The sequence below is a fragment of the Tenrec ecaudatus genome, chromosome 10 (assembly GCF_050624435.1).
Source record: "Tenrec ecaudatus isolate mTenEca1 chromosome 10, mTenEca1.hap1, whole genome shotgun sequence".
Taxonomy (NCBI): Eukaryota; Metazoa; Chordata; class Mammalia; order Afrosoricida; family Tenrecidae; genus Tenrec; species Tenrec ecaudatus.
The window spans coordinates 135,422,837-135,434,705 of record NC_134539.1 but is presented as its reverse complement, the minus strand read 5'-3'; the positions used below and the strand labels follow the sequence as shown (position 1 = coordinate 135,434,705).

Here is an 11,869-nt window from a genome sequence, read left to right as displayed (position 1 = left end):
TTGAGGGGGAAAACGTCACAAATATTTGCTCTTTGACAACTGTGATGGTGAGTACATGTCATTATGCGTGTTGTAAAACTAAAGAATTATACAGCACAAAGCACGAGTCCCCATGTACACCGTGGACTGGGGTTAATAATCATATACTGGTACTGGTTCAATAATCGCAACAAATACACCATACGAATGCAGCATGCTATGAGTAGGGACAACTGTGTGGGCGGCAGTGAGGGAATGAGGGTCTAGCACATGGATCACTCACTCACTACCGTCCAGACGATGCTGACTCACAGGGACCCGAAACGGCAGCGTGCAACTGGTCCTGTGGGTTTCTGGGGTGGGAACTTGAATAGACAACGTCACCTTTCTTTCCAGGGGTGATTCTGAACTCCCCAATGAGTACCCACTACACCACCAGGGCCACCTCCAGGATGTGAAGAGGTATATGGACATCTATGTACTATTTGCCCAATTATTCTGTGCACCTAAAAGCCACAAAAGAGTATTTAATCACTCAATTTTTTAAAGAATCCTAAAAGCAAAAGGTTCTAATTCCAAAGGTAACATATAAGGTAACTTTATCATCCAAGAGTGATTTCAAACAGATTAATATATGGAAACATGAAGTTTATTATGTTATCCTTAACCATTACTCCCTTGGAGCGTGACATAGCCTTGGGCACAGGGCCAGTTAGATTCTGTCTGTGAGAAGTCATCCACTAATACTTACATTTTCCTTTGTACACTGCAGATACTGGTTTACAAGCCTTCTTAGAAACACCATGTCAATGACTTTCTTACGGTTTCTAAGATGCATGTCTTCCAAGGTTTGGGCCTCACTGGTTTTCCTTAATGGAGCTATCTCTGAGGCTTCTAAGACGCTTTGGGACAAGAATGACTCGTGTGTAATCCCCTAACAGGGCCGTCACCTCTCCTCCTCTTCTTCTTCTTGCTGGTTTTTGCTCGAAGGTTACGGGCAAGTTTTGGCTCCATAGACAAGGATGGAAATGCAGGTCTGACAAGTAACATCAATATCAGGACTAAAGGTCCCAGGACTACACGCCACTGCAGAGGAAAATACATGCACACATTATCTGTCACCTTTCAGGACGTGCTAGTTCATACCAACAGTACAAAGCTGCCTTCGCTGTAACTTCGTGTCTTTGCCTGTGCTAGACTTACTCATGTTCAACCATCAAGTTGCGGGGGGGGGGTTACTTGTGAGTTTCAAATGTTGTAGTCTGATGATTTTAAAAACAGAGAAAGTTAACATGCGAAAGTTTTTTCTCTTTAGCATCAGCCATCCTTTGAGTGCCCTATTTATGAACTTCTACTTCATGTTCTGTTTTCTGGATTAGAACACTATTTCTCTTTCAAAGTATAGTCGCTTAAATCAGAACTTTATAAAACCTTTTGTATTATAGCCTGTTAGGAAGAATTCAGATATATGAAATATATGTATGTAGAAATGTGGGGCTTTGAATTATTGTTCATCTTTAGCTAAAAGTGATTTTTTTGTTGGCCAGAGCATCACTGTAAAACTTCAATGTAATTATCTTAAGGGAACTGCTCATCCATGAGACTGACTACACCCCCCAACATGTAGATGTTGATAATTACCGCAACAGCTAGCACAGTTACTGTGCACAGCTTCGTTTTTCCCGAAGCCCGGACGACAGCTATCCAGACGGATGACTTGGAAACTGTGGTCTATAAAATGCATCGCGGGGAGAGTTTTATTAAAGTCATGGTAGAAAATATATGCTTGGCTCCGGAAAAATTCTTCAATCCGATCTCTTGCCTAAGATTGAAAAATACCAGAGAGAAGTACAGTCACTAAACCATGAACCAAATCTCTCTTCTTTTGTCAATAGCAATGAAGTGCATTAAAAAAGCACGCAAGGCTTTGCACAGCACTGCTGAGACGCAGCCTGCCCTTGACCATGTCGATTACGGGCAATTCACATGCACGATGACTAAGAAAAATGAAACTGAGATCAAACCAAAAAACTAGCTTCCAATGATTTGCAACACACCTGTTTCACATGTAGATAAGTAGGGGTTTATTCACTCTAAATGCACATATTGCTCCAGAAAAAAAGAGCCAGGTAAAAGAGAAACCTAGATTTTTTTTTTCTAATCAGCATTTAAAACTAATCATATAAATTATGAAAGGAGTTTTCAGACCACGTTCTCCCCCCACCCCCAGATCATATATCTGAGAGTAGCAGAAACGAAAGCACATATGCAAATGTGATGACCACCACAAATCTGGAAGAGCCAATTTTAGAAGAATCATAAGTTTAATCAAGGATGACATGATTGGGATATTCTTCACCCTGCTGTTCAATCGTCATTTGGGGAACAGTGTATGAATTTATCCTTCGATCATAAATGTACTACACAATATTAATCGGAGAGTTACAGTAAGTCCCCAGGCTTTGAACTCTTAACAACTCACACTTGTCCTTCCCTGGTACATTTGAAACCAGCTCCTATGTGTGACCAGTTCCACCACCTTCACTTCCTGCAATATGCTTTGAACCCAACAAAAAGCATCCAGCCTGCCCTCCACTGAAACAGTGGTTCTCCACCTTCCTCAGGCCATGACCCTTTCATACAGTTCCTCATGTGGTAGCGACCCCCCCCCAATCGTAAAATTATTTTCGTTGCTACTTCATCACTGTCATGTTGCTACTGTCATAAATCGGGCGACCCCTGTGAAAGGGCTGGTCAATCCCCAAAGGGGTCACGACCCACAGATTGAGAACTACTTCACTAAAGGAAGCCTAGTGAAAATTGCGTGCACCTGTTCCAGCTTGCATACAAATTCTGCTTCCAAGGCACTTTCAGGAACCAGGGCCGGCCTGTATGGATAAAGGAGCCCTCGTAGCGCTGGGGGCGCCGAGCACTAGGCTGCTAAGGGCAAGGTCAGCCGTACAAACCAAGGAGTAGCTCTGCAGAACGTGAAAGTGTTTCCTTGGAAACCCTGAAGGAGCAATTCTGCTCTACAAGGTGGCCACGTCGGAACCAACTCCTGGCAGTGGGTTTGGGTCTTTTGGCTTGCCTGCAGTTTTCTAAAAGCACACCTTTAGTTTAAAAGGCTGAAACCAAAACCCAGCAATACTAGTTTCTTGTTTTAAATAAAGTGCACTTGGAATCCAGGACAGATGAATCCCTCAGGACCAGTGGTGAGAGTGGTGATACCAAGAGGGTCAGAGGGAAGGTCGGGTAGAAAGGGGGAACCGATTACAAGGATCTATATAGAACCCCCTCCCTAGGGGATGGACAACAGAAAAGTGGGTGAAGGGAGACGTCGGACAGTGTATGACAAAATAATAATAATTTATAAATTATCAAGGGTTCGTGAGGGAGGTGGGGTGGAAAGGGAGGGGAAAAATGAGGAGCTGATGCAAAGGGCTCAAGTAGAAAGCAAATGTTTTGAGAATGATGATGGTGACAAATGTACAAATGTGCTTGACACAATGGGTGTATGTACTGTGATAAGAGTTGTACAAGCCCCCAATAAAATGATTAAATAAAGAACACCTGATTAAACACTTGCTTAGAAATACCATTTAGAGAAATAGGTTTTAAGGAGATTAACTGAAGTACTGGTATTTATTTTTTTAGATTTACATTTTTCTTTTTGGGGGGGTTTAACTAGTTTTATTTATTTCCTAACGGTTTGTGGGCACTTCATCCACATATCATACAATTCAATAGCTCACTCACATCAAGATGAGTTGACCGATCTTTACCACAATCAATTTAACAACACGGGCTTCCTCCTTGTACTCAATTGTTATTCGTGTAAAAAAATTTTTTTTTCGATTTTGACAAAAGCATACACAACAAAACATTCTCCAGTCCAATGACTTCTACATGTATCATTCAGTGCCATTGATTACACTCTGCCTGCTGTACAATCATTATTGATATCCATCTCCAAATCGTTCCACCGCCGTTAAAATCAACTCATTGCCCCCCCACCCCCCCTGAGCAAAATCTCTATCTCATTCACCCACGGTAACCATCGGTCACATTTGGTTTCTTTTCCTTAATACTTTTCTTGGTCTAACATTCACATATCATACACTACCACAGTCAAATCACTTTTAAAAGAGTTGTAATATACATCATCACAATCCGTTCTAATGCTTTCTCCCCCTTCCACATTCATTGCTTGCTCCCCAACTCTCCTCCTCTCCCCCTTCACCTATCTTTAGTGACTATTCACACATGCTCCCCTTGCAGTGGCATTCTTACCTGGAGGACATTGTGATTAGTGATGTCTTCACAGTCAAGCGTGTGGTTGCATGAAGTTTTCCACCCTGGTGCAAAAGGGTTGACTGGAAAGAGAAGGAGAGGTCCACAGAGTCTACAACTTCCTCGATGCTTCCAGAAAGCTCTGTGCATACAGTTAATTGATCTACCCCTATTCATGAAGTAAGGTGCAGACATTATTTCAATATACATTATGATTTCACTCCATCTGGGGGCTAATGGAAGTAATTACAACTCTTTGAAATAAACACCATCCGTTTCAGTTCTCCCTTTTTTTAAGGTCTCAAAAACACAGCTCAGAAATTCTATAAGAAATTGCAAGAGAAATATTAGCGGCACCGTTAAAACCTGTAAGACAATGTTGGTTTCTAAGAGATAAGCAAGACTATATTATTCTGGAATGTAAACTGTGTGTGCTGATTTTTAAAGCCATAACCAGGCTAAGACCAACAATGCATTTAGTGTCTTACAAACAAACATTTCAGGCCTATGATATAAAGGTCTCTCACGCTGATATGCTAATTAATTTGTAATAGAGCACGGTCTCAAAGAAGTATAGAAATGCTTATAAAATATTGCTTTACCTTGAAAGGTTATGAAGAGTTCATGCATGAGGCCGTGTTTGGGGATTTTAACGTGGTGGCACTTATAGGATGGTTCGATGATATGGCATTTCAAATCAAAGATTAAATTATCCAAGATCTTCTTCAGCACGCTAAAGAGCAGGTCGTTAGATTTCCCTGCACAAGATTTTGTGGTGAAGCGCACGGCCATCTGATAGGAATAATCGGGCTCCCGATAGGCTTCCAGAAAAATACATCAATTAAAAAAATAAAACGAGTGTGCCGAACATAATTTCTTCTACCAATTTAAAAATAACATATTTGCATCAAATCTTATCAAGCTTGCAAATCACCATAGAATGTTACTTATCTAATAACATGCCTGATCTATTTATCTTTGTGAAAAATAGGAAACTAGTAATTTTAACAAAAGGTATTATTTCCCTCTGGTGTTGCTTTATCTACTTAGAACAAAGGGAGAGCTGGCTCCTGCAGGTCTCCTCTATAGATCAAGTGATAGTGTCCAAAGGAAAAAAAAACTTTGGAGGGGGGGGGGTCTTCATGTGTAGCAAGTGTTATGGCTGTCAGCAAAAGTCCTATTAAACATTGGCGCCCTGGTGGTGCGGAGTTCAAGCACTAGGCTGACAACTGAGAGATGTCAGTTCAGGTCCACCAGCAGCTTCGAGGGAGTAACAAAAACGTGACAGAGACCAAGAGAAGCCCTCTGGGCAGTTCTGGTCTGTCCTGCTGGGTCTCTGGGTCAAAATTGACTCCTAGACAATGGGTGTGGGTTTTTGGTTTTCTTAGCATTCCCCGACAAAACTGATGAAACAGACAGTACTGGCCTCTCTCCACATAGGGGACTGAAGGAGGGTTATTCAGGACGAACTGCCGTGAGGGCAGGAGCCCTAATGGGGCAATGGGTAATCACCAGGGCAGCACATATACGAAAATTGGAATGATACAGAGAAGATTCAAAACAAAACAAAACTAGGCTGCTAACCAAAAGATCAGTGGCCCCAACCCACCAGCTGCTCCATGGCAGAAAGAGATCGATCCACAGCCTTGAGAACTCTGTGGGGCAGCACCACTCTGCCTGCGGGGCCATCCAAACTGTTCCATGAGGCACAACATGGCTTTAGAGGCCAGAGTCTTTTCACATAATGAAGGAGTCATACGTTTAATTTTGATCCAAGCTAAATGCACCCAGCCAAATGTTTATATTCTTACCAAACATCACAAATTCATATGTCTTCGTCACAACTTTTTCTTCTTGAGTTTCCGCTTTGACAGACTTATAGGAAAAAGTACATGTGTAAGGTCCCGAAAAAGACTCCAGAAAGTCGCTTATCATCAGCTTTCCGGTGTTAGTTAGGTTTATTCGACTGCTTTCTAGACAGAAACAGGAAAGCAGGTGGCTACTGAACAATCCCAACACTAGCTGTACACATAAGACTGTGACAAAATAATAATAAATTAACGAAGGGCTCTCATCTCAAGAATCTAACAAAAATTCAGTGGCCGTGTTACTACATAGAAAATCATGACATCAAGTATACTTTTGAAATAGGCATACATTGGTTTTCTTTCATTCATTTCTTGGTATCTAGTTCTGACTGCTGATGTCAGTAATTCAGAAAATGACTTCAGAAAACGCACTGATAGTACTATACAGTTTCTTCAGATAAACTACAAAGTCATTAATAATGCGTATATTTCAAGACACTCTTCTAGCATTCTGAAAAATTACCTATTAGATTCCTCGTCTCCTACAAGAATGATTGGTTTTTAGGAAAACCTTGCACGCATACAGCTCTGAGAAGTAGGTAAAAAGACCACGTCTCTTCTTGTCAAAGGAGAAAATAAGGCCCAGACTGAGAGGCAACATGATTTGTCTTAGCATTGGAGCAAGTGAAAGTACAGTTAAAATTGAAGTTTCCATTTGTTCTCTCCAGTACGCTAAAGTGAGTTTTAAATATTCACAGGTTAAAAATTACTTTCAAAAATTAAAAAAATTACCTGTTAATTTATTATTATTAGGTCCAATCCATACATAGGTGGGGTCCACTGTTTCTTTTTCCGCATGTTTAAAATCCATACAGACAAGGACTGGACTATTTTGATGCAATTTTACATATATTTTCCCTGTGACAAAAATAAAGAGGTATAGCTACATGATGATGTATAGTGAAATTAAATCAACGCACTTCCCACCATTGCTCCTAGATCCTATGTTACAAAGCCCAGCTAAATCATTATCACTTAGGATAGCCTGAAGATGATTTTTTTGAGCCCTGGTGGTACAGTGGTTCTGCATTGGGCCTAAGATTGGAATGGTTGGCAGTTCGAAGCCACCAATAGCTGCGCTGGATAAAGACTGTGCTTTCTGCTCTCATTAACAGTTATGGCCTTAGAAACCCACTCTGAATCAGCATCGACTCAATGTCAGTGAGTATGGTTTGGGGAAGTTATTTTTGCTCCACATAGTAAGTTTTAAAGAGTGCTAGAGAACATGCCATTTTTCTTCATTTTGCTGTGATACTCATTTCTATTTTGTTTGTTAAAAACGGACATGATTCATTTAGATGTTAACGTTAATGTATTGATTTGGAACTCATTTTTTTTGAAGGTCAGTGGAATCGATTTAAAAGTCAGAAAAGGACTTGTGTTTGTTGGTTGCAAAATCATTTCAAAGATGATCATTCTCTGCTCTATGGGGACATTGGTATTTCACTAGAAATTTCCTCTGTTGAAGACAATAATCCAGCCTCTGTGTTCTGTTTGGGATTTGACGGGAGCAGGAATGGGGAATCGGCCTCGTGGCAGTAAGTGGTGGTGAGGTCACAGCAGTCTGCCAGAGCCAGTCCATGGCACAGGCACATTTTAAGTCGATGCCATCGAATCACGTCGGGCACCAGAGCGGAACTGGTCCTGTGGGAGTAGACGGCCTCGTCTTTCTCCCTCGGAGAAGCTAATGGGTTCGAACCGCTAACCTCGCAGTGAGGAGTCCACCACGCATTCCTGCCGTCTCCACTGTGGAGAGTCCAGGTGGCACAGTTGCAACCACTGTGCATCGGGCATCTTATCGCGGAGTCAGTGATCCCGAGCCACCAGCCACTCCACGGGAAGGACCTGTCCACTGGAGCGGGGCGGGGACTGCCATGCCATGCGCTAGGCGCGGGCTCAGAGTTCTCCGGGCGCCTGGCAGCGGGGCTGCTTTTCCTTGGGAGCGTTGGACTCGAGTGGGCAGCGACATCGGGATGGAGGAGCCCTTCCAGGTAATAAGGGGAGGGACAAGGGCATTCCCGACGGAGCAGCTCCCAGCCGTGGAAACCTCTGCTCTGAACACGACCTCCCACGCGGGAATGCAGCCAGGAAACCTCTGCACGGAACCCAGCGCCTTACGCGTGGCCAAGGCAAGGGGCGACCCTAAGGAAGAGGCAGCCTCGCTCAACGGCCCAGGGTATGGGGAGGCGTGTGCCAAACAGGTTCGCGCTCCTTCCCCGGGCGGGAGGAACGTTGGCAAGTCCGGGGCACCCCCGGCTCGTCCGACAGGCGCTCATTACCTGGGTGTCTCGGCCTGCCATAAATGAATCCTTTCGTATTTTGTAAGGTAAAACGCTGCCATGCAACTGCGGAGGGAAGCAAGCACTGACTTCTTAGTGGGAGTCCGGGCTCTGAGGGGGCGGGGCTGGTGGGCGGGGGCGGGGCTGGCGGGCGGGGGCGGGGCTGGCGGGCGGGGGCGGGGCGGACGTGGTGGGGGCGGGGCGGAGGAGGAGGGAGCCGGAGCCGCGGGAAGAGGGATGAGTCGGGGAGGGGCGCTGTGCGGCTGTGAAGAGATCCCCCCACCTCCGGTGAGCCACCAGAGCACCGCGGAGAGCAGGACCCACGCTCGCATTGTGGCTCAGGGGCTAGCGTCGCGGGAGGCGTCGAGGGACGGGCGCCTTCCTCCCTCAGCCCCGACCCAACGCCTCCCCATTTCTCCTCCACACAGCCGAGCGAACTGCCGGGCTCAGCTCCACTACCGGTCCGTCGCTACCTTGGGAGCGGACGGCGCGGAGAGCGCATGCGTACCCGAGGGGCTGGGCTCGCGCGTAAGGGCGGGGCCTCGGGGCGGGGCCTAGACGGGGCGGGGCTCGGACTGGCCATAGAAGAGTGCGCGGGAAGCGAGAGCCCCGCCCACTCGCGCCGAGCGGCCGTCGTCGTGCAGTCGCTTCACGCCTCCCGCCTGGCGCCATTTTCCTGGGTTCTTGGCACTTTGCTTGTGGGCGCATCCTTAGTTATTTCTACAGGAGCAGGAACAGTAATGGGGAATAACCCAACACGTCGCGTTTCAGGCATCCTAACGAGGTATACCACGGGTCCCAAATGGGGCGGAGGGGCAGCCCGGTGTGATTAGGCTGGAGGAGAAGATGAGGAACCTAGTGCGCATTTCCTGCCCACGTAAAGCAGACGTTTAACCCTGCGTGGACATTTTCTACGGCTTTCTTCTCGTGAACTCTGCCCGAAACGGCTCAGTAGTTTTCAAACGCCCGTACCCAACTTTCCCCTGACAATTCTGCGTCCAAAGCCAGGAATCTGAGGAAGCGCTAGCTAGCACTCGATTGGCACCTGCAGGTCTGCCCACTCCAGAGCAACGTGGCATCGTCCTTCTCAAGTTCACGTATAAGACACTGTGGAGGAGACACACACCCCCCCCCGCCCCATTTGGCAGAATATCATCGAGGGTTGTGAAGTGAGCTTGCCCGAAAGGATGGGCCCAATGAATAGAGAAGGCCCTTTTCCTGTAGAGGTGGACGATCAGCGGAACCCAGACTGGTCAGGGCCATGGCCTGAGGCGCCTAACGAGCTGTCTCGTTCTTAGCAAAGGGACCCTCCGTTGGGGTTATGAGTAGTAGAGTGAGTCGAGGACTCAGGTTCAGACAAGGCTAAACTAGAATGATTATTTGGGGTGAGATCAAGGGTTTTCAGTTTTAGTTCCTTTGAACTGAGTCAGTACTTGGGCTATCTGAGGTGGTCCAGGAGAAGCCTTTGTCAGTGATTTCATTTTCAGTCATTGTCAACCTGATTGATCGGGCAGAAGCCTTGAGGTATGCTTCAGTGAGTCAGATCCATCCGCCGTGGGCTACGGGGTCTAGATTCATGGTTCAGTTTCCAGTGTTTTCTTTTGAGGGTGCTGATAATGAGGACACATTTGGGCAATATCTGCCATGCTCTTAGAAGCCTGTCATATGCCAGTTTTACTCAAAGGATAAGTTCACGATGGGTTTCATTAACATCCTAGTTATTATTAGTAATGAATTCTTGTAAATCTTGTGTGATAACCTTCAAATCCTACGAGAGGAGACTTGACCAGCTGAGTAGAAGTTGTCTGTTCAAAGTAGATATCCTGTGTTAACCATCCACTTTTTAAAAATAAACTCTTTTAGAACAGTTTTAGATTTACAGAAAAATAGCAAGAGGACAGAGACTTCTCATAAACCTCAGACTCGGTTTTCTCTATTACTGGCATGTTACCTTAATATGGTATGAGTCTTACATGTGCATTATTAATAACTCAGATGTCCTTAGTATTTACCTGATGTCCTTTTGAGTGTTCCAGAATCCCACCAAAGACACCACAGTACACGTAGTCACGTCCCCTAGGCTCCACTTGATCCTTTCTCAGACTCTTTTTCTATTCAGTGAATCTCCAGATGTTTCTTGTATCCGATGACCTCAACAATTTTGAGTAGTGCCTGTCAGGTGCTTTGTAGAATGCCTTTCTATTGGATTTTGTGATTCCCCCCTCTGCCAATTATGCTATGGTTATGATTTTTTTTAAGGAAGACCACAAAGTGCCATTTGTATCACATATCAAGGGTCCACACAGCAACATAATCTGTGTTGATGTGAACATTGACCACCTGGCTGAGGTGGTATTTGTTAGGTTTCTCCCCTGTAAAGTTCCTCCTCGCTCCTCCATGCTTATTGTGTATATGCCTCACATTTAAGGGGTGGGGAGTCCCTCTACCCACTATTCTACCCATCTTCTTAGGCGAACAAACCTGTCTCCATAAGGGCACTCCCTTGAGTCTGAAATAATCTGGAATGAAGTATTTACAGAGTAGTGGCACATTATTTATTTATGAAGCCCACTGTAATGGATGAGGACAGACGTTCTTCACAACTTTCTACTCACCAAGTAACTTCATCCTCACACCATCCCTGTGAGATTTTACAGTTCCTCTTCTGCTGCTTTTGATGTGCTATTTTTTGTTTTTAGAAACGAACAAACAACAAATTTCCCCTTTCAGTGCTAAAATTAGATGGGATGTTTAGAGTTTTTCTCCAACATTGGTATGATGCGGCAGAACCCCACCCTGAACAAGCGATGGAGATGCTACCGTGTTCCCATGGTCTTCCGGCAAAGCCCGTGCCATCTGTTCACTTGCCGGGAAAATGTTTACCTCCGGATCGATCAAAGCATTATTTATCATGCTCTACAATTCATAAATGCTAACGTGCACGTGTAAGTGCTGCTTTCTTCTGCGAGGTTCTGCTGATGCACAACATCTCACCCTAAAGTCTCAAGGTATTTGCATACTCATTATGAACAAATCAAAAAGACCGTGGGGAGCCTGGTCTTTCTGGAGAATGGCTCTTCTACTGTCCACTTCAACTGCAATGGGCACCTGTAACCCCAAACAATGTCCCTTAGACCTTGGTGAGAAAAAAAGTTCTGCTTTTGAAAAACTTCATGTGGGCACTTCCCCTTTGCCCTCGGTGCAGGCAAATGGGTGCTTTACTTCTATAAAATGGAGAGGATGTTGGAAAAAAGATGTTGTCTGGTACACCTCCGTGTCCTAACATCGTTGAGTTACTTTTCCTATCTCATTGCGTCCCTCACTCACCCCTTACGTGAGCGAGCATATGGGTTTCTGTACACTTGTTCAGATCTTATCCGGAACAAGCTAGCGAAGTAGAGCATAAATACACAAAATAGAACGGAGGGGGGCATTTTGTGCTGAGTGCTGAAA

General features: G+C 45.0%; 1 protein-coding gene across 1 annotated transcript; it reads right to left on the bottom strand.

Annotated features, from left to right (window-relative positions):
• Positions 1 to 658: 658 nt before the first annotated feature.
• On the bottom strand, positions 659 to 8,748 carry ZPBP2 (zona pellucida binding protein 2). The gene is made up of 8 exons (XM_075559329.1): positions 8,700 to 8,748; positions 8,417 to 8,482; positions 6,870 to 6,995; positions 6,081 to 6,242; positions 4,872 to 5,090; positions 4,270 to 4,352; positions 1,621 to 1,801; positions 659 to 1,065 (listed from the first exon to the last, which is right to left on the bottom strand). Exons 1-8 carry the CDS (start codon positions 8,746 to 8,748, stop codon positions 971 to 973), a joined length of 981 nt encoding a protein of 326 aa, XP_075415444.1. The 3' UTR covers positions 659 to 970.
• Positions 8,749 to 11,869: the final 3,121 nt, after the last annotated feature.

Coding starts and splice junctions, on each gene's coding strand:
- ZPBP2 (XM_075559329.1), bottom strand. CDS start 8,748: ATGCGAGCGTGGGTCCTGCTCTCCGCGGTGCTCTGGTGGCTCACCGGA. Junction 6,243..6,869: donor TAATAATAATAAATTAACAG/GTAATTTTTTTA, acceptor GTTTCTGTCTAG/AAAGCAGTCGAATAAACCTA. Junction 4,353..4,871: donor ACTCTTCATAACCTTTCAAG/GTAAAGCAATAT, acceptor TTCTCTTTCCAG/TCAACCCTTTTGCACCAGGG.